Source organism: Hemibagrus wyckioides, linkage group LG28, assembly GCF_019097595.1.
Source record: "Hemibagrus wyckioides isolate EC202008001 linkage group LG28, SWU_Hwy_1.0, whole genome shotgun sequence".
NCBI lineage: Eukaryota > Metazoa > Chordata > Actinopteri > Siluriformes > Bagridae > Hemibagrus > Hemibagrus wyckioides.
In genome coordinates, this window is record NC_080737.1 from 2,987,673 (window position 1) to 3,012,023 (window position 24,351).

At 40.1% G+C, this 24,351-nt stretch overlaps 2 protein-coding genes and 1 pseudogene across 2 annotated transcripts in view; 2 read left to right on the forward strand and 1 right to left on the reverse strand.

Annotated features, from left to right (window-relative positions):
- The first annotated feature begins 440 nt into the window (after positions 1 to 440).
- On the forward strand, positions 441 to 7,398 carry LOC131348660 (histo-blood group ABO system transferase-like; annotated as a pseudogene).
- Positions 7,399 to 15,021: 7,623 nt separating this feature from the next.
- Positions 15,022 to 18,465, reverse strand: hmgn7 (high mobility group nucleosomal binding domain 7). The gene is made up of 6 exons (XM_058383308.1): positions 18,284 to 18,465; positions 17,133 to 17,159; positions 16,983 to 17,012; positions 16,593 to 16,640; positions 16,300 to 16,407; positions 15,022 to 15,236 (listed from the first exon to the last, which is right to left on the reverse strand). Exons 1-6 carry the CDS (start codon positions 18,296 to 18,298, stop codon positions 15,177 to 15,179), a joined length of 288 nt encoding a protein of 95 aa, XP_058239291.1. The 5' UTR covers positions 18,299 to 18,465; the 3' UTR covers positions 15,022 to 15,176.
- A 3,482-nt stretch (positions 18,466 to 21,947) lies between these two features.
- Positions 21,948 to 24,351, forward strand: part of si:dkey-237j10.2 (uncharacterized protein LOC568721 homolog) — a 4,198-nt gene continuing 1,794 nt past the window's right edge. Inside the window, exons 1-2 of the mRNA XM_058383301.1 lie at positions 21,948 to 22,168; positions 23,703 to 23,887. Of these exons, the coding sequence (XP_058239284.1) occupies positions 23,713 to 23,887 (175 nt within the window). The 5' untranslated portion in view covers positions 21,948 to 22,168; positions 23,703 to 23,712. The remainder of the gene's footprint in view (positions 22,169 to 23,702; positions 23,888 to 24,351) is intronic.

The following is a 24,351-nucleotide window of genomic DNA, read 5'->3' on the forward strand; positions in this document are numbered from 1 at the left end:
TCTCTTTTTTTTACTCTTTCTTTTTGTGTAAGACAGTCATAAAAAGCATTTCACTACATGTCGTACTGTGTATGGTTTCATATGTGACCAATAAAATTTGAATTTGAATTCGTCTCAATGAAAGGGCATTCTGTCCCCAGGTTAGTGTGGGTGAGTTGGTGTATCTGTGTCACCGGCCTCCAGGCAGAAATAAGATTCAAGATGCCTGGAGCCCTGTCGCTTATCGGGTAATTGATATAATTGGCACGACTTACACTGTGGAACCCCTAGAAGGTGCGACATCCAAAAGAGTTCACCGATCTGAGTTATGCCCAGGTGCCATGCCCACTCCTAGGCCTAGGGGTGTGGACAAGTCTCTGCCAGATGCCCAGTCTGTCGCCATAGATGAGAATGAGACTTTTGAGCCATGTTTGGTAGTAGTGGAGGAGGTGGTATAACCGATGGTGAGAGGTGTTACAGACACTCCAATTAATGCAGAGTGTCCAGGTACTTTGGAGCTGGGAGGTGACAGCACTGAGGGTAACCTGGTGCTGGGTACAGGGGACACTGGTAGAGACACTGCAGAATCTGGTGGTGAGGGTCTTAACACTAAGGTTGCAGATGAGTGTTCTCAGCCTCAGGGGTCTTGTGAAACGTGTCCTAGGGTTCAAAGAGAAGTACCAGTTCTAGCTGTGCGCAGGAGCAAGCGAGCAACTGCGGGTGTTCACGTGAACCCCTTCCATGCCCCCAGGGCCGCATGTCTTTCAGTAAGCACTGATATGATGTCTCAAGTGTTAACCAGTACTGGTACTGCATTGTTTGAGAAAGCCCTACAGGGTATCATGAATACTGATTTTGTAACTGAGTAGGTCATCTAGGGCGTTGACTTGTTGCAGGGGAGAATGTAACTGGGTGGTACATAGGAGGAGTTTATTGCTTCTTTTGCATGGTGAAATTCCCTACTTCAGTTATTTGTTGTTTAAAATTTATGAAATAATAAACGGTGTATACCTGTATTTTGGAATACCTGGGAGAGACACGCATGCGCTCTAGTTTTCAGACATGTTGCGTGACATGCAGTGAACAATGGAGAGGAGTTGTGCGCTCTCTGTGGAATCGTGTTATATTTGAGACCATCCAGCATGTACTGCTTGATGCTGTGGAAATTCAGCTTTTGTAAAGTGAACGCGGGATGTAATGTAGGAGTTCATGGTTATTGTTCCCACTGCCATATTGTATAGTGTAATACCACATTGTTTTGCATAGTAATTTTGTTGTAAACCATACAATATAGAGCTGGGAAAAGTTTAGCTGTAGCAGCTCTGCACACAGTTACTTTCTTTATCTGAAATCCAAAGTTTGCTGTATATTTTGGTTGGTACCTAAGTGAAATCTGTGAGCCTGCACTGTTTCTTGTACCTTTTTGAGAGAACGGTGCCAGGACAAATTCTTTTGAACGTAATTGTATAAACTACAAAATAAGTGAAACCGCTCCATGTGTTCCTGGTGGTAAATCAAAATCCCCGGTCACATATAAATTAAAAAATCCTTAACAATGAGATGGGAATAAGTTGCATCAGGGAGTGTGCCCTAAAACTACATCAGAAACATGGTATCAGTGGAAATGAAGCCAAATTTCTGTATTCTCCAATAAAATACATTTATTTGTAAATTTTTGTTAAAAAAACAACATTTTAATGACATGACATTTAAGTTTCATGACAGCATTCACTTCATTTGGGCTCCATGGTCTTTTCACAGTTCTCCGTGATTTGGCCTCTGCAAAATAAATAAATAAATAATATAAATACAATAAATACAAATAAAAATTATAAACACAGACCACACACATATGCGTGTTATACTTGGCTACTTGAATGCATTCAAACACAGAAGCGTTTACACTACGAAAGCAGTCTGATCTAACGTATGTTTGATTACTTCTGGAACTGGTGGAAAATGGACAAGCTCAAAACATTTATAACCCATTTACACATGTATTTAATGTCATCCACTTCTGATGGGATTAACAAAAACGTAGCTAAATACTGAGTGTAAACGGAGGCTAAAAAGCAGAGACATGACCAAACCACCACTTTTCCATCAAATGTGTAAAAATATGACGGTCCTCATAGGGAGAAACTGTACTTACAGTTCATGTTAGCATCATGCCCATCCCCCGATACACAAGTGATGAAGTTGAATGAACAGAGAGGGCTACATTTTACTCAGAGTTTGAGACGTCACAACAACGTCTTTAAGACACCAGTCCAAGTAAAACAGTCTAGTGTGATGCTCAACCCTCTACATCTAACAGTGTGTCAAGAAGGAAAATATGCTCACTTACCTTCTCTTTCCCTGATGTGGAAGTATTAATACTGCATTCGGTCTCTCTCAGCGATGTCTCTTCACACAACAACTGTAAATGTAATAAGAAAAGGTATCACAATGTGGAAATAATGCTTGCCAATTGGCAAGTAATTCTAGTGCTCAGTGTGATGCACAAATACAAATAAATGAACAAACTCATGATACATGACTTACAAGCAAGTGGTAATTAAGAGAATAAAAGGGTAATTAAAAGAATGAAAATAAACTATGACGGTCCTCATAGGGAGAAACTGGAAATAATGTGGAAATAATGCCTGCCAAGTGGCTACAGCAGTTTTTCAGCTCTGTTGTGTACACAGCAGAAATTAAACAAACAAACATGCACGAATATTTTAAGTTTATTTTTCATCGTAATTTGCATAATCAAAAACTAAATACACAAATGCGTAACAAAATACAACATGGTTGACTTTCAATAATAAAGAAAATAAAAAAATTTAAGACATTACATACCCTTGAATGCCATGGCCAAGAGAAATCTCCATAGTTGTATTGTCATGTCCAGCACCCCAACCCTGTGCGGGGTTCGAACCCAGCCTGCCATGGTGTTGCGTGCACATGCCTGCACGCCGTGGAGATAGAGACCCATACACAGGATTCAGTGATGTGCTGCTTTTATTACATAAAGACAAGACAGAGGGCAGCTAACTTAACACTAGACATTGCATGGTGTAAAACTAAACAAAAGACAAAACCTGAACATGGAGAAACAAAACCTAAACATGGCAAAACTAAACCTGACATAACACCATGGCACAGTTAACAATCACAGACAAAGACATGAACACAAGGATCCCTATTTATAGGGAGAGACATTAGGGCTAATGGGATACAGGTGACAAACCAGGAATGAGAACAATGGGAAGGGCGTAACACAAAAGACACAAAAAAGCAGGCTTCCAAGGTTCACCTGTCAGCACCCTCTCTGGGCCTGGCAGGGAACTGTCCAGCTGTTCCTGACATGTATTATATATATATATATATATATATAAACCATATAAACTATATAAACATCCCACTCAACCCTTTGACATGCCATCATGATGATATCAAAAGCATTTATAAAAGTGTATGAATTGTTCATACAAACTATTTATGACTAAATTAATTTACTCAAGCATTCATCACTATATTATGGTTCACAAATATGTCATTAAACATGCCTATGAACTACTTGAAAATTTCGTCTGTACCAAAAAATAAATTAATAGAAATTATTCTAATTGACTCGCACGTGGCACATAAAATAAATGTGTTGGAGACACTAATGGAGTTGTGGATGATGCTAATGGAGTTCCTAATAGATATTAGCCTTATTAGCCGGCATACACACAGTTTAAAGCTATCCAGCCTAAAAATCTGTCTGACTCACACCACCATAAAGATAAATAAAAAAATGTTCTTACCTTCAGCATGAGCAGATGACACTCTTCTGTCGTTATTACAGGTAAAAACTTCGCTGCAATTAAGCTAATTTAGCTTAATTATTATTAATCTCTCCACCACACATCAAGTCCGCACGTTCTTTGACGGACATCAAAAGCAGCCAATCGCTGACGAGGATTCTGCAGCTTGACCAGTGACCTCCGCAGGTTCATAAGGTCGCTGACTTTGACGGACATCAAAAGCAGCCAATCACTGACGAGGATTCCGCAGCTCGACCAATGAAATGTGCGCACTGACCGGCTGATATGCAAATGAAGCTGAAGTAGCGCGAATTGCCGATAGAGGCAGATTATACACTCTGAACATACACTGATACACACGAAAAACGGGTGGAGCGGAATTATTGAGACTTTTTCCCAAAAAGCAAGAGGTAGTTCAGCGCATCTAAATAAGCCTTTCTACGTTGCTCGACTTATGAGGACATCAGCCATGTCCTTATAGTTACGGTGTGTCCTTATAGTGTCGGTATGTATTCAGGCTTTTTGTCCTCATAATCCGGCCACACCAACCCACACACACACACACACACACATAGCCTCCTAAGACCTGAGCTTACATTTTAGATTTCTTCTACCTATTTATGGTTAGGAGGAACCAATAAATATAAAAACCAGATATTATCTTTGAACATGAAACCCCTTATTTTTGTGTACAACAGGTTCCAGTTACAAAGAATTAAATATTATGGTGCACACAACCAAAAATGTGATGTCCTCATATGAGGACGCCAGGTCTTAGGAGGATAGTGCAATTCCAGGATCTTTATTTGTATCAGATAAGTCCTCCAAATATTCGGTTTTGTGTTTGGATTTGAATAATGTGTGAGAGGGTGTAGTCTATACCTGAAGTTTTTCTGTTGTTGGTCTGTGTTTATTTATTATTTACATAGCTCAAACAACTTGGAATGGAGTCTGGGCACAGAAGGAAATGTTCTGCAGAACTGACTCTTGCCACTATGACAAAACAAACAAACAAGCAAAAAAACACCATGAAAGAGAGAGAGAGAGAGAAAGCATGTTTTTCCTTTTATATGTCACCTATCTATACCTACCAGATTACAGCAGACTATGTAAAAACTAGGGCTGGGCAACGATTAAACTGCGATTAATCGCGATTAATCGCATAATTGTCATGAGTTAACGCACGTTAACGCTCTCTCAACATCCCACCCCTCCCGTCACCCATGGTTAGTCTGTGTGTCTATTCAGAGCCGCTGAGTAATAAAATAATAATAAAAATAATAATAAAAACTGCGTTATAAAATAATATAAAATAATTGTCGGCGTTAATTAATTAATGAGTTAACACGATAATAACACGTTAACTTGCCCAGCCCTAGAAAAAACTTTTATTGTAATTTTAACCATATATAGCTGATCACGCAGTTCACAGTGAAATGAGACAACGTTTCCCCAGGACCCTGATGCTACATAAAACAACATAACATATAGCTACAAAACAACACAGAACTAAGGACAGAAAGTAAGTTGTCCTAGCTACATAAAGTGCAACGTGTGCAACCTAGTGCAAACAGTGCAAGACAGAAGACAGTGCAAACAGATAATACAAAACAAACCAGTACAGGACACATACATAACATACACAATAAAGACAGAATAACGCCCACCAGTATACACTCTTCAATGTATAAGCAGTGCAACGTGCAAAATAGGAGAACTGTAAACAAGAGGATTCTTGTAAATATAATACACTTTTTTATAGCAGCAGTTGGTGGCTGCTTGTAATTCGTGCAAAAACAGCATCAGCATCAATTGGATAAATGTTCAAATACAGCACGTAAACAGTTATAATATAAGTGGAGTTATAGACATGTATGTGTTGAGTTTGGAACAGATCAGTTCATAGAGTTGAGTGTGTGTGTGTGTTCGGTACAGTTCATTTCTGGTTGTTGTGGAGTCTGATGGCTTGAAGGAAGAAACTGTTACACAGTCTGGACTAAAAGAATACTAGGTAAGGAAGCACAGTGTGCGCGTGCCCTCAGCCTGTTCCTGATACTGGTTCGTTTCCCTCACGGGTGCCAGCACGGGTCACTTTCTTTGTTATTCCTCAGTATCTCGCTCAGCTAGGATGTGTCCGGGTTTAAAAGCGGTGAAACGTGAGTGGATTGTAGACCAATAGATATAAGAGTATCCCTGTCATATGTAATGATGACCATCTTGTGAAAAGAAATCGGTAGAAATGACTATAGATCTGAAAAATAAACAAAAAAAAACAAATTGTGGTAGGAGCAGTTATGATCGCAACCGACCTCACCGGCACCATCTTGGAATTGAGGTTGCAAAGTTTTTCAAGCACATCATCATGCAGGTTGGTTATTACATGATTTCCAAACTGTAATAGCATCTGGCAGCTGTATATATGAACAGCGTTGTCTTTGGTGTCCATGTACTTTATGAAGTTGGGATAAACACATGAACAGCACCATGTTGGATCCGGAGTGGGGGCTGTGTGCTATTGCTGGGCCAACATCTTGGACCTGTGAGGGGTGTGTGGGGTCATCCATAAAGCTGTTGGTTTTGTGGATGCAGCGTATGGTGTAAATGTCTGTGATAGAGGAAAGAGAGACTCTGATCTTTTCAGCTTCTCACTATCCACTGTAGACAGTGCAATTCCCAAACCAGGCAGTGATGCAGCTGTTCAGGATGCTCTCGATGGTCCCTCTGTAGAACACAGTCAGGATGGGGGGAGGGAGATGGGGTTTACTCAGCCTCCGTAAGAAGTAGAGATGCTGCTGGGCTTTCTTACTGATGGAGCTGGTGTTAAGTGACCAGGTAAAGTTCTCCACCAGATGAACACCAAGGAATTTGGTGCTCTTGATGTTCTCCAGACAGGATCCTTCAATGAACAGTGAAGAGTGGCTACTCTGTGCTCTCCTAAAGTCAACAACCATCTCTTTAGTTTTGTCAACGTTCAGAGACAGGTTGTTGGTTGTACATCAGGCTGTTACACCTCCTCTCTGTATGCTGACTCGTTGTTCTTGCTAATGAGACCCACCACAGTCGTGTCATCGGCAAACTTGATGGTGTGGTTCAAGCTGTGCATTGCTGCACAGTCATGAGTCAGCATTCTTGCTGGTATATATGTTTCCTGAAGGACCTCCTAGAATCTGTGGAGCAACACTTCATAGTGAGCAACCAAATGAATTATTATATGTTAACAGATCTCCTGGATGAGGTTCCAACGGTAACGCTGGGGGAGGGGTGTCACCTGACCATGATAAAAACTATATATTTTATAAATATTTATTTATAGTATTTTATGAATATTTATAAAATATTTTTAGCCTCAACGTCACAACTAAATTCTATGCTCACTGGGGGGTGGAGTCTCTGGTTGACCTCGGTGGCATGCTGCGTGTCTGTTTTTTTTGGAACATCTCGGGAACAGGTCATGTATGAGCGGCGTCCCGAATCTCAGGTCTTCATACCTTTAGATAAAGGAGACTACTACTACGGAGGGGCAGTGATCAGAGAACGCCCAGAAAAAGTGCTCAAGCTAGTGAAGACATGCCGCATGAATTTGGATGTGGACTGAGCCAATAAGATCGCACCACTTTCATGAAGTTCGGTTTCCCTTTTTGTCATCCCACAGGTATTCAGGTGAGAGCAACCTTGTTGTAAGATCTCAAAATGCAGATGATCTAGATGAAGTGATCTAGATGAAGTGATCTAGATGAAGTGACTAACAGCATAGGCACTATTTTCACCAGCACACTAGACACTGTTGCCCCCATCCGATTAAAAAAGCTCAGAGATAAAACACCTGCACCATGGTACAATAGTCAAACTCACACCCTCAAGAGAGCAACCCGTAACCTCGAGTGAAAGTGGAGAAAAACTAAATTAGAAGTTTTTAGAATTGCATATAAAGAAAGTATGTCCAGTTATGGACAGGCTCTAAAAGCTGCTAGGGCCGAGCATCTGAGCAAACTGACAGCAATAAACCAGAACAATCCTAGATTCTTATTTAGTACAGTGGCTAAACTAACAAATCATCAGATATCTGGAGAGAGTGCTCCATCACAGTTTAGTAGTGAGAACTTCTTCACTGAAAAAAATGATAGTATCAGGAACAAAATAATGGATGTTCAACCTCTGACAGCATCCCGTGATCCAGTTCAGCCTAAAGCTCCACATTCCAACTTGCTGAAAGAAGTGATACATACAGCTGGATTGAACATTATTGAACATTATTAATTCCTTGCTATATTTAGGTCACATCCCTAAACCTCTTAAGTTGGCAGTTATTAAGCCTCTTCTTAAAAAACCTAAACTAGACCCTAATGAAATAACAAATTACAGACCAATTTCAAACCTGTTTATGTCTAAAATATCAGAAAAGGTGGTATCAGCTCAAGTATGTTCCTTCTTACAGGAAAACAATACCCTTGAAGAATTTCAGTCAGGTTTCAGGCCCCATCATAGTACAGAAACTGCACTAGTTAAAATCACAAATGACTTGTTATTAGCTTTGGACCAAGGCTGCATCTCGATTTTAGTCCTGCTTGATCTTAGTGCTGCATTCGACACTATAGATCATAATATTCTCGTAGATCGCTTACAAAATCACATAGGTATTCAGGGAGAGGCATTAAAATGGTTTAGATCCTACCTGTCTAATCGATGCCATTTTGTAGAACTAAATGGAGAATTGTCCAGTGTAGTGCCAGTGAAATTCGGGGTCCCACAACGGTCAGTTTTAGGACCTCTGCTGTTCTCAATCTACATGGTTCCCTTGGGTAACATCATTAGAAGGCATGGGATTAGTTTCCATTGTTATGCTGATGATACCCAGTTATATATCTCATCAAAACCAGATGAAATATCTAATTTGTCCAGATTAACCGAGTGTGTTAAAGATATGGATGACCGATAATTTTCTATTACTAAATCCAGATAAGACAGAGATATGACTTATTGGTCCAAAAACCACTACACAGAAGCTCTCGCAATTCAGCTTGTATTTTGACGGATGTACTGTTACTACTAGCTCAACAGTGAAAGACCTGGGTGTAATATTAGACAGCAACTTGTCCTTTGAAAATCAAATTTCCAATATCACAAAAACAGCCTTCTTTCATCATAGAAATATTGCCAAGCTTAGGAACATTTTATCTGTATCTGATGCAGAAAAACTAGTTCACGCATTCATGACCTCCAGACTGGACTACTGTAATGCATTACTAGGTGGTTGTCCTGCATCTTCAATAAACAAGCTACAGTTAGTCCAGAATGCAGCCGCCAGAGTTCTTACACAAAAGGGGGTAGAGCGTTTTCGTATTTAGCTCCTAGCCTTCCTGACAGTGTTCGGGGCTCAGACACATGGGTCTCCCAGTTTAAACATAGATTAAAGACACATCTCTTTAGCCTGGCATACACATAATACATCCCATAACCTTGTATTCCAGAACATCTGATAAAATGCACATTATCATCTAGTGCTGCTAATATCATGAACAGCATCTACGCTAATTCCTTTCCACATGTTCCTTTTTCTACCCATCCTGAGGCATCTGGAGGTTGTGCCAGCTCCAGTAGACAGAGGCCAACCCTGCGAGGATCCTGAGACATCCAGAGATGGACCAACTCCAGCTGGATTCTGCTTCATGAGGATTTGGGAATATCAAAGCAACGCTGCCAGCCCTATGTGGACTTTGAGGATGACAACAACCTCCTAATTAATACACACACTAACATTCTACATATGATGTATCTGCATCACACATCTGACTGTACATAACTGTTAAAAGCACTTTACAAATAAAATTGAATTGAATTAAGGTGCTCTCACCTGAATACCTGTGGGATGACAAAAAAGAGAAACCCAGCTTCATGAAAGTGGTGCGTTTCTCACAGGTGGTGAAGAACAACGCTGAGATTCGACCCAACCTTTAATGCACAATTTACAGCTTCCCAAAGATGTCTCTCACCATTCCTGCAGTGTTTTTTAAAATGCTTTTCATTCAGTCTCGATTTTAAACCATTTTCAGATTCTCACTCACTCTTTCTTGTGTGATATTGCTTTCATACAACAGTTCTATAAACAGGAAATGAATACTGAGTTACTGTAAATGACATAAAATATGGCCAAATGTTTTGTAAAGTTGATGATCCTGAAGAAGCTGTATTCATTTATAGCTGGCTACCGACACCGATTTGCATGTACCTGGTTAAAGGTTCTTCCTTTTAATCTTCATCTGATTGTTTGTATTTCATAATTGAACGACAAAGTTATATTGAATCACTACTGTGTCTGCAGACAATGTTGTATTACAAATAATTGTAATGCTGCTAATGCTAGCTGTATAGCTAAACTAAGCTAAGCGAAGTGGACTTCTAAATCAGAAATGTTCACTGTTAGCAATGTTATAATCAGATAACTTCATAAATGAACTGGAAGTTTCTTGGTCTACCTCCGTGTACAGTTGTTTAACTATATTTGAGAATTAAAAACGTTGTTAATATATATACAGCTCTGGAAAAAAAAAAATAAGAGCCCACTGCCCAATCTCCAGATTTGAACCCTATTGAAAACCTCTGGAATGTCATCAAGAGGAAGATGAATGATCACAAACCATCAAGTAAAGCTGAGCTGTTTGCTTTTTTGCAAAAAGAGTGGTATAAAGTTCCCCAACAGCAATGTGAAAAACTGATCATGGAGCCAAAACGCATGCATATCGGGGTTATTCCACCAAATACTGATTTCTTAATGTTATTTGGCCAAAGCATTAACACAATTTGTTTACAAATTATTTGCAATTTGTTTTATTAAAGCTCTGCAAATACTGCATGATCTTGGGTTATTTTTATGCGTTGTCATTTCCTTTAAATATAAATAACACTCTATATTTAAATACTCTAAATACTCAATTTTACTCTAAATTGTAGTATTCATTTAAAACAACAGCTGCGTTCCCGTTTTTTAACAGTACAATGATTATTAGCGAGCAGGTTAAGAGGTTAAGAGAGAGAGAAAGAGAGAGAGAGAGAGAGAGAGAGAGAGAGAGAAGCTGTAACTTGTCCTGTGTCGCCCCCTTGAGGACATCAGCACAATTCTACCAAGACGTTTATAATCCTTGATATTTTAATATTTTCAGTTTTTATGATGTCATGTCTCGTACAATTACATTTAATATTAGTGTTTGGTCACTCAGAATGAGACATGCTATATACTTTAACTGGACATTACTATATTTAAACTTGTGAAGGCTGCACGGAGAAGCCAACGAGCAGAAGTTTGCTGACGGGAGCAAAATACATAAAGGAAAATTTAGTGTGTATATGCGTTCATAGATGTTCTTTCAGTCTCACAAATTTATGCCATGAAAATGTAAAATATTTGTATAAATACATAAATACATATTGAAAGATTTAGATTTGGGTTGATGGTCTTATTTTGCTCATTTTCATGAAGTGGGCTGATATTTCTGAAGGGAAATAAAAATATTGCTTGATAACTGCCTGCAACCTCTTCTGAATCGTCTCAGGCAGATTTCAGTATTCGTCAGTCGTGATAGTCAACTGTTTTTAATATTTATGCTGTAGCTCAGTTCAGGATCCTGAAAAAAGTGGCATCAGCAGATTTGTCAGGAAAACGGAAATTCACAGAAATGATGTGGTATAGAGAGGTGTGTGGGGATTGTTTTTTCATTATCCCACTCACACCTGCTCCTGCAGGAATTATGACCATTTCCATTGGCTTTCGAAGGGATTCCAACCAGTCCTCCACTCCACCAGGAATTCTGACAAATCCCACCCAGTCTTATAGGAATTCTAACCAATCCCACCGCTTGCACAGGAATTCTGACCAATCCCACCTGTTCCAAGAGGAATTCTGACCAATCCCACCTGTTCCAAGAGGAATTCTGACCAATCCCACCTGCTCCAAGAGGAATTCTGACCAATCACACCTGCTCCAAGAGGAATTCTGACTAATCACACCTGCTCCAAGAGGAATTCTGACTAATCACACCTGCTCCAAGAGGAATTCTGACAAATCCTACCCACTAGCACAGGAATTCTGACCAATCCCACTCACTCACACAGGAACTCTGAACAAAATCCCACCCATTCGCACAGGAATTCTGACCAATCCCACACACTCACAGAGGAATTCTGACAAATCCCACCCACTCGCACAGGAATTCTGGCCAACCCCAGCCATTCGCAGAAGAATTCTGACCAATCACACCTGCGCCAAGAGGAGTTCTGATCAATCCCACCCTCTCACAGAGGAATTCTGACCAATCCCACCTGCTCCAAGAGGAATTCTGACCAATCACATCTGCTCCAAGAGGAATTCTGACTAATCACACCTGCACTAAGAGGAGTTCTGACCAATCCCTCCCTCTTACAGAGGAATTCTGACCAATCACACCTGCTCCAAGAAGAATTCTGACAAATCCTACCCGCTAGCACAGGAATTCTGACCAATCCCACTCACTCACACAGGAACTCTGACCAATCCCACCCGTTCGCACAGGAATTCTGACCAATCCTACACTCTCAGAGGAATTCTGACAAATCCCACCCACTCGCACAGGAATTCTGGCCAACCCCAGCCACTCGCAGAAGAATTCTGACCAATCACACCTGCTCCAAGAAGAATTCTGACCAATCACACCTGCGCCAAGAGGAGTTCTGACCAATCCCACCCTCTCACAGAGGAATTCTGTCCAATCACACCTGCTTCAAGAGGAATTCTGACAAATCCCACCCACTCACACAGGAATTCTGGCCAACCCCAGCCACTCGCAAAGAATTCTGTCCAATCACACCTGCTCCAAGAGGAATTCTGACCAATCACACCTGCTCCAAGAGGAATTCTGACTAATCACACCTGCACCAAGAGGAATTCTGACCAATCACACCTGCTCCAAGAGGAATTCTGACTAATCACACCTGCACCAAGAGGAGTTCTGACCAATCCCACCCTCTCACAGAGGAATTCTGACTAATCACACCTGCTCCAAGAAGAATTCTGACCAATCACACCTGCTCCAAGAAGAATTCTGACCAATCACACCTGCGCCAAGAGGAGTTCTGACCAATCCCACCCTCTCACAGAGGAATTCTGTCCAATCACACCTGCTCCAAGAGGAATTCTGACAAATCCTACCCACTAGCACAGGAATTCTAACCAATCCCACCCGCTCACACAGGAATTCTGACCAATCCCACACACTCACAGAGGAATTCTGACCAATCCCATCCACTCCAAGAGGAATTCTGACCAATCACACCTGCTCCAAGAATTCTGACAAATTCCACACACTCAGAGGAAATTCTGACCAATCACACCTGCTCGCACAGGAATTTTGACCAATCACAACCTTTTGCAGAAGAATTCTGACCGATCCCACCTGCTTCCACAGGAATTCAGACCATACCCCTGACTCTTCCAGAGTTATTATTTTTGTTTGTACTCACTCATGATAATATCTCAAAGCAGAGTCCGGAAACTTCCAGGGTCCATAGCCGGAGATCTGGGAGCAGAACATGAACAAAGCTATTGTATTTATTATTGTTTAGAGTTATTAGTGAACGTGACTGGATATTTCTATCAGCTTATAAATCATTTCAACTGGAATACAAATAAAACACTTCGGTAAATAAAAGTATTATAGAACATGTTTAAATAATGAGACTTAAATCCAGATATAGATGGATTATGATCCTAAAATAGGCTAATTTATTTGAGTTAAATGTGTGCCTAGTTAAATAGTCTTAAAAAGCCTATTTTTCAAAATCTAAACAAAGCTTTCAAACCCAGTTGTTTCACAAACATCTGCACCGGTCAGTTTTTTCTTTTTTCTGCCACATGATGCCTTTTTTAATGGTTTCATTCTCCAGTTAAGACAACTGGTATTTTCAGTAACTGGGTATAAGGGGATTAATTACCAAATGTTCGAGCTAGCAACAATTTAAGGCAAGCAATCGCTGATTTCTTTTCTGGTATAATGGTTTATTTTGGCATTAAAACATTTCTTACAACAATGTATTTAAAGGTGCAGCAGTCAATTTTTCATTCTTACAAATATAAATGTAAAAATATTAAAAGAATTATCATCAGTAAGAGTTTAATCTTTTGTCTCAAATCAGGTACATTAGAAACTGGAAAAAAAAAATCCAGTTTGGAAATGTTCTGGTGAGGATTGGTTGCCTTTAGATTAGGCACATCATTTTATAGACCTGCCCCTTCACAGCCTCATGTTTTTAGAGCTGTTTAACCAGATGTAGGTTTTTGGAGGCGGCGCTTAGTGTACATGGATGGAAATAAAGAATTGTGGGTTTTTTTGTAGAGTGTGAGGGAATGACTATATAAAAGTCTCTTGCAAATAGTATTTTACACTTAAAACCAAAACATTTCTTTTTCTGTGACGTAACCTCGATCCTTCCAGATAATTATTTACAAGGTTACAAAGAAGTATAAAATGACTATAAAAAATAAATAAATAGAACAAACAACAGAAGTCTTTTTTTTTTTTTGAGGAAAACTCCAATGATGGTTTTATTGAGTGAGATTCAGGGCACGCTACTTTTTTTTTTTTCTTAATTTTTCCACAAATGAATTCTTCAGTGTTTTAAAAAAACTTCCCAAAACATCAGATTTCTTTTTAAAACCCAATAAATTCCAAAAAGGAGAAATAATAATAATAATAATAAATCCCACAAAGATATTTCTCCCACCCAAACCCAAACCAATCCCAGTTTACCAGATTTACTTTGTTTCATCGCATCGTTTTGGTGCCGAGATTTATCCCAAAGCATGGGCTGCTAACATCTAGAGTTCTTATACCGATCTTTTTTTTTTTTTTCCTAAAAGAAAAAAAAATTCCAAACAAAACAGCAAACTGGGCCAAAACTCCAAGATAAGAACATAATCACTAACACACACACACACACACACACCCTCACACACCCAGCAACGCAGGATCAACACCTCGAGATACAGGACCGTCCGTTAAAACAAAATAAAAACAACAAAATTAAAAGAGAAAAAAAAAAATTAGATCAAAGACAAAACTGAAGCGCCGCCTTTGCGCACCGCTCGTGTTTGGGGACAAACTTAGAAGAACCCCGTCTGAAAACCCCCTTCGTTCGCATTTGCGTTTTTGTGCTAAAAACCTGAACCAGTATTTACAAAATTGTTGATAAAAATATTCCTCTGGTGATGGATTGTGGAGAAAGAGAGAGAGAGAGAGAGAGGGGTCCGTCTGGGGCTCGGAAACCTGCTGGAAAAGAGGGAAGAGAGGGAGGGAAGGACAGAGGGATGGGGAGGGAAGAATAATTCGGACTGATGGGGAAAGAAAGAAGAGAAATGGATGGACGGGTGAGATGCTACTCGGCCTTAGTCTCCTCCTTCTCTGGCTCCGGCTCTGCCTCTGGAGTCTTCTCGACCTGCATGGCGACAGAAATGGACCAATCACGGGTCAGAGAGGATCACCTGCACCAATCGGAAATGTGCTTCGTGTCAAGAAGCGTTTTCGGAAATTCAGCCATCATTAAGTTACCATTTTGGTCAATAAATCATTTTCTGCTCCGCAGTTCTGGTTCAAAGGCTCGGAAATGTTCTAGATATCTGTCTTTGCTTCGTTCCCGACTCAGGGGCTGAAAAGTTGTCGGGCAGAACTGAAGACATTTATGAAGGATGACGTTCCTAACCAAGAAACAAGGGACGTTTACAGCCTCTTGTTTAGCACGTGAATATTCCAGAACCTTCGTCTCTCAATCGCGCAAACAATTTCAACTGTAAACTCGTGGACTGATGATCTTTTATTTTACTTCACGTCTAATTCTTAACATTTCTCACTCAATCGATTTGTTTCTTACTTCTTATGGATTTGTTCAGAACTTTGCCTCCGCTCTCTGCATCCGCTTCTGAGCAGAGCCTCATGGCAGACGTGTTGAATTGTGGGTAAAAGAATAAGAACTGATCGGTTATACAGATGAACGTTTACCTCGCTGTATTTCATTACTCTGGACTTCAAGCTTTGTGTCTCACAGTTTTGTTCGTTTATCTTTGATGAAAAGTTCTTTTCCATATCGTAGAGAACTTTTTTGTGCTGTAAAAATGATTTAGAAATCTGCCACACTGCATGTGAACGTTAAATGGGACATTTAGTCTGCAGCAAAGCAATTTTTTAAACAAATTGCAGGAGTTTTACATGAATGACACAAATTTGTAGCAATCTGTAGAAAGGCGCTGAGCGATCGGAGTGGGCGGGGCTTGTCTAGCTAACATGTCCGAAGCACGGTCTATGCTAGACGAAAACATTCCAATCATTTCGATCTCACTGAAGCTTGCATGTGTTCAGAACCCTCTTTATGATCAGAAAAAAAGCCAGATGTGGTTTCTAATCATTTATGCCGCAACTCCTAATAAATAAGAATTGTTTGTTTTTCTTGCAATATCAGAATTACTCTTATGGAATTATTATTGTGTGTGTGTGTGTGTGTGTACCTCATTAGTCTTGGTCTCTCCATTTTCTGACTGGTTCTCCTCCTTGGTCTCCTCGTTCTTCGCCTTCGACTTTTTGTCCTCCTTTTTATCGTTCACTTCCTTCTCTTTCTGTGAGAGAGAGAGAGATATATAAAAGAGAGAGAGAGAGAGAGAGATATAAAAGAGAGGGACAGAGAGAGAGAGAGATAAACATCTGAAGACTTTGAGGACAGAACTGTGTCTCTTATATTACAACAATGAGTGTGTGTGTGTGTGTGTGTGTGTGCGAGATATGAGCACACTTTTCTTCATACCTTAGGTGTTTTCTTGGGTTTGGGTTCAGGTTTAGGAGGAGTCGGTTTCTAAAGACAAGAAAAACAATTCATTTATTTGTCCACTCCAGACAATGTGTTGTTACAGACCCAACTGAAGGGCAGTGTTGATGTGGTTTGACCAGAACACAGGTTTCTAACGCTCTGGCCACAGCGACCACAGTGATGGTGGCAGCCACAGGTTGGACACCTGTCCAAGTTTCACCATCAGCATTAAAGTGTACTCATATAATACATACACACACATATATATATATACATATATTCATATATACACAAACACACACATACATACATATATATATATATATATATATACACATATATGTGTTAGAGTGTTACAGACAGGGAACAAAGAAAAGAGGTACTTACTGCCGATAACCTGGCAGACCTTCTCTGGGGCTGTTGAGGCAAAAACACAGGTACTAGGTGAGCACAGGTAAGAGATTTAACTTTACAAACTGTAAAAGCTCTAATTCTGAAACATTTACAGAGAAAACACGAGAAAGTGGACTTTATTACCTCCTCCTTCACCTCTCCATCAGTTCCCTGTGCAGAAATGCGAGAAAGACGATGGTTAGATTAGCAAGGGCTGAAAAAAGTTGTAGATTTTTTTTTAAACGTATGCTTTTAAATAATACAAATGTTAATCTGATGCCAATGAGCACGCATTCTCTGACGCGATAATTATGCTAATTATATTAAAGATGTATTATGATGTCATTTAATCACAATACCGATATTAGATAATCCCAGCGTGTTTCAAAAACTACACGCTATTAAAACGCTGTAAAACTTTCTAAATCAGTTCAATCAAAAAACTTTTAGATTACTCCATTGTTAATCTGTACAGAAATTTTGTTTAAAAAAAAAAAAAAAAAAAAAAAAAAACTTGGTGCAGATTATGGCCGCACACCCAAACCACCCCTTACGAGATAAATAGTGCGCTAGGGCTTATGAATATATAGAGCTTCTGCACCCTATGTAGGGCGCCTCTGTAGGGCGTGTCGACTTGTTTGGGACTCGGCTCCGTGCAGGTATTTAGCGCGGAGACATTTCACAGTAGCTCGTCTCTCACATAGGAAAGGGGGAGGGGCGCGCGAAGCGCGAGCTCTCTCTCCAGTGCCATCTGGCGGTAAGAAGGCGCTATGACACCCCCCGTCTTCCCAGGCGAACAAAGAAAACGTATTAAAATTGTTCACCGAAGCGACCTTCTCCCAGATTAAACGCTACGCCTGGCGAAAGTAGAGTTCCCGAAGTATTTTTTCGTGTCATTTCGAAGGCTATTGGCGCGCTAGTGCGCTTATAAGTCGCCGTTTTTGTTGTCGCGCCTTCGAGAGAAGAGGGGGGAAGTAACGTTAACGTTACAGCATGGCTGCTGCGGCTACACAGGCATGGAGCTGCCTGACTCCTGCCCACGGAGAGAAAAGCGCTGCCCGAGACACAAAACCCTCTCCCTGTTCGCACCGGCGTCGAGAAAAAAATACAGCAAGCACTCAGAAAAATCCTAAAATGAACAACGGTTTAGTCTAAGCCCTCAGATTCTAGAAAAGTCCAACGGATATTTGTATAAAAAAAGAAAAAGCCTTGCTGTCTCGAGGGCTTCCTAATTTCACGACTGATTTGTAAGGGCAAAAGTATATCCGCATGCCGTGCTCGGCTTTTCTACATACCTTTCTCTTGGGCATGTTGAGCTTTTTGGATAATTGTTCTTCTTTTATGCAAAAACTGAAAGGTTATCGTTTTATATATGCCTATATATATACACACACACAGACTCGGAGTTCACAGATCAGGGGAAAGACTGTCGTCCGCTATGTACTAATTCTGTAGTAAACAGTGAAGCTGGGCTACATTAGAACCAGTGGTTGAATGGGGAGGGCGAAGGGGCGGAGCAAACAGTGACTGACGTCTGGATCGGCCAATCGGCAGCGTTCGGAATGTACCGCAAAAGAACCATTCTGAACTCTGAACGCGGTTTAGGCGCGAAATCCTGACAGGAATCTAGCTCGCGCGCTGTGATAAATCTCAAGTCTTAAAAAAAAAAAAACAATAATAAAAATAATAAACTGTAAACGAGTCGTGTGTTTTTAATCGGGCACAATTATACACATAATCTAAAAAAAAAAAAAAAACTAAACAAATAATCTTAAAAAAAAGAAGTTTGTGCTAAACATAACGAAAGCTTGTCGCCATGGCAACAACCTGCTTCGCTAACTAGTATGATGAAATGTGATGCTACATTTGTTTTGAATCGGCATTGTTTATATTCTGGAGCTCATGACCGCTTCCTGTCACATAAACTCTCACGTCCTCAGTTAAAAGTCCAGACTTCCACAGTAGCATTTATTTAGTGTGTTTATTCAGAATGGGTTTCAGTACAGTGGTTGTTGTATGTTGTTTTCATCCATTCAAAGAAGCACATGAACATGAACATGAGATGCTTGTTGCTCCTGTCAGAGGGAGATGCTGTTACTGCTAGCACAGTTTTACAGGCTTTTAATACAATATTAAAATGTAAAAAATAAAATAAACGATAATGAGGAGATAATAGAGCTGGATGGACTAAAGGACTAAAGTGCTGCTGCATTGCAGGATACATTTGTTGATGTTGGTGTTGTTGTTGTTTATGTCTTTTTTGTCAAAACCAAATCAAATTATCATGCTGTTGAAACTGAATTCAGTCAAAAGCTGCTAGAGCAACATCCATTCCAATCCAAGCCTGAAGCTGTTAAAGCAGAGACAAATCCTAATGCAGAGTTGATCATCAGAATCCAGTACAAGTGTAGATCTGTTCCAGGATGAATCCAGTCCAATCATGGAGCTGATAAAGGAGAATCCAGTCCAATCATGGAGCTGATAAAGGAGAATCCAGTCCAATCATGGAGCTGATAAAGGAGAATCCAGTCCAATCATGGAGCTGATAAAGGAGAATCCAGTCCAATCATGGAGCTGATAAAGGAGAATCCAGTCCAATCATGGAGCTGATAAAGGAGAATCCAGTCCAATCATGGAGCTGATAAAGGAGAATCCAGTCCAATCATGGAGCTGATAAAGGAGAATCCAGTCCAATCATGGAGCTGATAAAGGAGAATCCAGTCCAATCACAGAGCTGATAAAAGAGAATCCAGTCCAATCATGGAGCTGATAAAGGAGAATCCAGTCCAATCATGGAGCTGATAAAGGAGAATCCAGTCCAATCATGGAGCTGATAAAGGAGAATCCAGTCCAATCATGGAGCTGATAAAGGAGAATCCAGTCCAATCATGGAGCTGATAAAGGAGAATCCAGTCCAATCATGGAGCTGATAAAGGAGAATCCAGTCCAATCACAGAGCTGATAAAAGAGAATCCAGTCCAATCATGGAGCTGATAAAGGAGAATCCAGTCTAATCATGGAGCTGATAAAGGAGAATCCAGTCCAATCATGGAGCTGATAAAGGAGAATCCAGTCCAATCATGGAGCTGATAAAGGAGAATCCAGTCCAATCATGGAGCTGATAAAGGAGAATCCAGTCCAATCATGGAGCTGATAAAGGAGAATCCAGTCCAATCATGGAGCTGATAAAAGAGAATCCAGTCCAATCATGGAGCTGATAAAGGAGAATCCAGTCCAATCATGGAGCTGATAAAGGAGAATCCAGTCCAATCATGGAGCTGATAAAAGAGAATCCAGTCCAATCATGGAGCTGATAAAGGAGAATCCAGTCCAATCATGGAGCTGATAAAGGAGAATCCAGTCCAATCATGGAGCTGATAAAGGAGAATCCAGTCTAATCATGGAGCTGATAAAGGAGAATCCAGTCCAATCATGGAGCTGATAAAGGAGAATCCAGTCCAATCATGGAGCTGATAAAGGAGAATCCAGTCCAATCATGGAGCTGATAAAGGAGAATCCAGTCCAATCATGGAGCTGATAAAGGAGAATCCAGTCCAATCATGGAGCTGATAAAGGAGAATCCAGTCCAATCATGGAGCTGATAAAGGAGAATCCAGTCCAATCATGGAGCTGATAAAGGAGAATCCAGTCTAATCATGGAGCTGATAAAGGAGAATCCAGTCTAATCATGGAGCTGATAAAGGAGAATCCAGTCCAATCATGGAGCTGATAAAGGAGAATCCAGTCCAATCATGGAGCTGATAAAGGAGAATCCAGTCTAATCATGGAGCTGATAAAGGAGAATCCAGTCCAATCATGGAGCTGATAAAGGAGAATCCAGTCCAATCACGGAGCTGATAAAGGAGAATCCAGTCCAATCATAAAGCTGATAAAGGAGAATCCAGTCTAATCATGGAGCTGATAAAGGAGAATCCAGTCCAATCACGGAGCTGATAAAGGAGAATCCAGTCCAATCATAAAGCTGATAAAGGAGAATCCAGTCTAATCATGGAGCTGATAAAGGAGAATCCAGTCCAATCATGGAGCTGATAAAGGAGAATCCAGTCTAATCATGGAGCTGATAAAGGAGAATCCAGTCCAATCATGGAGCTGATAAAGGAGAATCCAGTCCAATCATTAAGCTGTTAAAGCAAAATCCAATCCCAAGATAAAACTGATAGAGCAGAATCCAGTCCAAATATAAAGCTGTTTCAGTAGAAGCCAATCCAATCATATAGCTGTTTATGAAGAATCTAATCCAATCATAAAGCCGTTAAAGGAAAATCCAACCTAATCATATAGATGTTTAATCCAATCCAGTCATAACACTGTTTAAGGAGAATCCAATCCAATCACATAATTGATTAAGCAGAATCCAGTCCAATCAAAATGTTGTTAAATCAGAATCTGGATGAAAAGCTGTTCATGTAGAATTCAGTCTGATCACGAATTTAAATCCAATCCAGACATAGAACTGTTAAAGTATAGCACATGAACGTCAAAGCAGAAGGTAATAAATAAATAACAGAACTGTATCCAATCTTAAAGGAGAACCCAGTCCGATCTCAGGTTTCAGGCCCCAGCAACATCCTTCTGTCTGTACAGAGGTTTGAACTCACAACCTTTCAGTCATTAGCTCAGAACCTTAACCACTAAACTTCCACTTTCCCATCTGAGAACGCAGCACTGAAGACACTCTGATACGAAACAAAAGAAAGGTCTCCTGTTGCGTTCCGACTCTCTGCACTTTCATCATTTCTGGTAATATTTTGTGTTTTTTTTTAAACAGCCATTTCCTGGAGCGATGCCTAAATAAAGCCTCTGTGAAATGTTCATACAAGATGGTGTGAGAAAGGCCTTCTCTCAGTTCTGCTTTATGTAGAACAGACTGACAGTCAACATGTGTGTGTGTGTGTAACTCTGTGTGTGTGTGTGTCTCCACTTCCCCTTTATATACACTGCTTTGAGTAGAACGAGTGTGAATTTCACACACCACTCGAGTTTATATTTGAGAGCAACAGGAAGAGATGGCTTGAGTAGGAGAGTTTCTTCTGGACACTGAAGGACGGATGGAGACACGGAATAACTGACGGACTGAATGAAACCAAAACGGTTGTGTTCTCTCAATGTGTTTGAGGGCTTAAGAGGGAAAAGAAGGAGAAGTTAATTCAAGCACTCTGGTAGGAATCTCTCTCTCTCTTTCTCTCTTTCATACCTGTGCTTTGAATAATGCTTGAAAAGCTGCACGTCTAGGTTTGATTAGATTGCATTTTCTATTGTATTCTCTTTCCGTAAATTGGATCCTACTTCAAAAGCTTGATTCAGATTGGATTCTGCTTGAAAAGTTTGGCTCAAATTGGATTTTGCATTAAAAGCTTGATTCAGATTAGATTCTGCTTTTAAAAAAACGTCATTCAAATTGGATTCTGCATTAAAAACTTGATTCAGATTGAATTCTGCTTTCAAAACTTGATTCAGTTTAGATTATGTTTTTTTTTTAAAAAACAAAAAAAAACCATGATTTAGATTGGATTCTGCTTTAAAAATTTGATTCGGTTTGGATTCCGCTTTAAAAGCGTAAGCTTTTTTCTCTTAGATCTATTTCTGCCTTATAGGATTTATTCTTAGATTGGATTTTAATAAAAAAAAAGATCAGATTCTGCTCTGTGCAATGAACAGCTCATGGCTTGGACTAGATTCTCCATGTTCGGATTTCTGCTTTAGCTTTTTCTTTGTATCGGATTTAATTTCTCTCTATGTTTTGATCGGATTTAGCAGCTTTATGCAGGGTTTTAGCATTCCGATGCTCGGATTGTTTTTTTCCTACACATCCAGTCGGTTTGCATTCTGGATCGGATTCTGTTTTAACAAGTTTTTGCAGGAAAAAAAAGTGAGAAAACAATCCCAGACACCTTTAATGGTACAATTCCAGCTTTATAGTTCACGTTAGGAACATTAGACAAACAGATGTTATTGCTGTTTTTGTCGTCTTTATGTTTTGTTTCTTTGGCTCCTCTCACACAGGAAGCCTGCGAGTCTCTTTATGCAAATGAATGCGGAACATCGGCACTAATATCACATCGCCATCAAGCGTCACTTCAGCCCACTTCAGAAATCAGTCCAGATTCTTGCTCAGCGTTTAAACATCTCCAGCGAGTGTTGCTATTATTACCTCCTCTTTTTTTTGCAGATGCACTCGATTCTGATCTAGAAAGCAGTGCTATAAAGAGAGATTTTTTTTTTTTTTTTTTAGAAAGCGGAGGGAAATTGTACCAGTCTTAAATCCGACTACACGGCAGCATCTGATCCAAACTCGAACCCGGCCCGGCTTTTTCGTTCCACTTGCGTTAACCAGCAGTACTGAGAGTTTCGATGAGGAAGTGAAGACTTTGTGCTTACTTTTCAATTCTTAAAACAAAAGTCAACTTGTTGGCACTGAAAACTGTTTCTTGTCCAGCTATCCAAAACTGACGTGCATAAAAACATGCAAAAGTATGTCCTGAGATAAATAATGAGACCTGAGGTAAAAATATGATAATTATATGGAAATGTACAGAATAATTCTCATAAAAACAAATATTCAAAGATAGATTCATTAATGGCTGAAAACAAAAGACAGATTTCATGATATCGTCTCTTGTCAGATTTTGCTTAACATTTTAATTGATGGAAATCAGCACAAAGCTAAGTGTGTGTGTGTGTGTGTGTGTGTAGGTAGGTCATCATGCTTGGTGAGGCATTCCTCCATGTCCTGAACTACACTGAGGAAACCCTCGAACACATCGGCCTCTCCAAGCCCGACATGTTGTCTCGAGCAATCTCGCGCTCTGTTCCTCCATCAGAAGCTGCAGCGACTCACCCGAGCTCCAGATCGGCTCGGACGCCTCGTCCACTGCGAGGTAAGGACTCTGGGAAATGGAGTAAATGCTCAATAATAGACTTCCAGATATACTGGATGAGGAAAGTGGGACATAGTTGAGATGTGGTGTCCAAAAGAGGAAGTGTCCCATGTAGAGGTGACTACCAAAAATCAGCTGATCCTGAATCAGGAGGAACATGTTAGCCTTCAAAAGTGACACATCCTTTTAGAGCTGTGTTAATCTGATTGGGAATGATCTATAAGAATAATGCCACAGAGCTGCTTAACTCTGGATTCTGACTGGATGTTGGTTCATGATCTTATTTTTCATTTCTGTAGTAACAGCTCATGAATGGATATGTAGCTGTTGATATGGTGACGTTTTTGTGTCAGAGATTTGTAAGAGTCAGATGTCAAGCACTAACCCCTTGGTAAATTTATTCATTTTCTTAAAATTAGAGCAGAATTCTGATCACTTTATCCTCCCGAAAACTACATGCACCG

Coding starts and splice junctions, on each gene's coding strand:
- hmgn7 (XM_058383308.1), bottom strand. Junction 17,013..17,132: donor ATGGAGAGGTGAAGGAGGAG/GTAATAAAGTCC, acceptor TTGCCTCAACAG/CCCCAGAGAAGGTCTGCCAG. Junction 16,641..16,982: donor GGTCTGCCAGGTTATCGGCA/GTAAGTACCTCT, acceptor TCTTGTCTTTAG/AAACCGACTCCTCCTAAACC.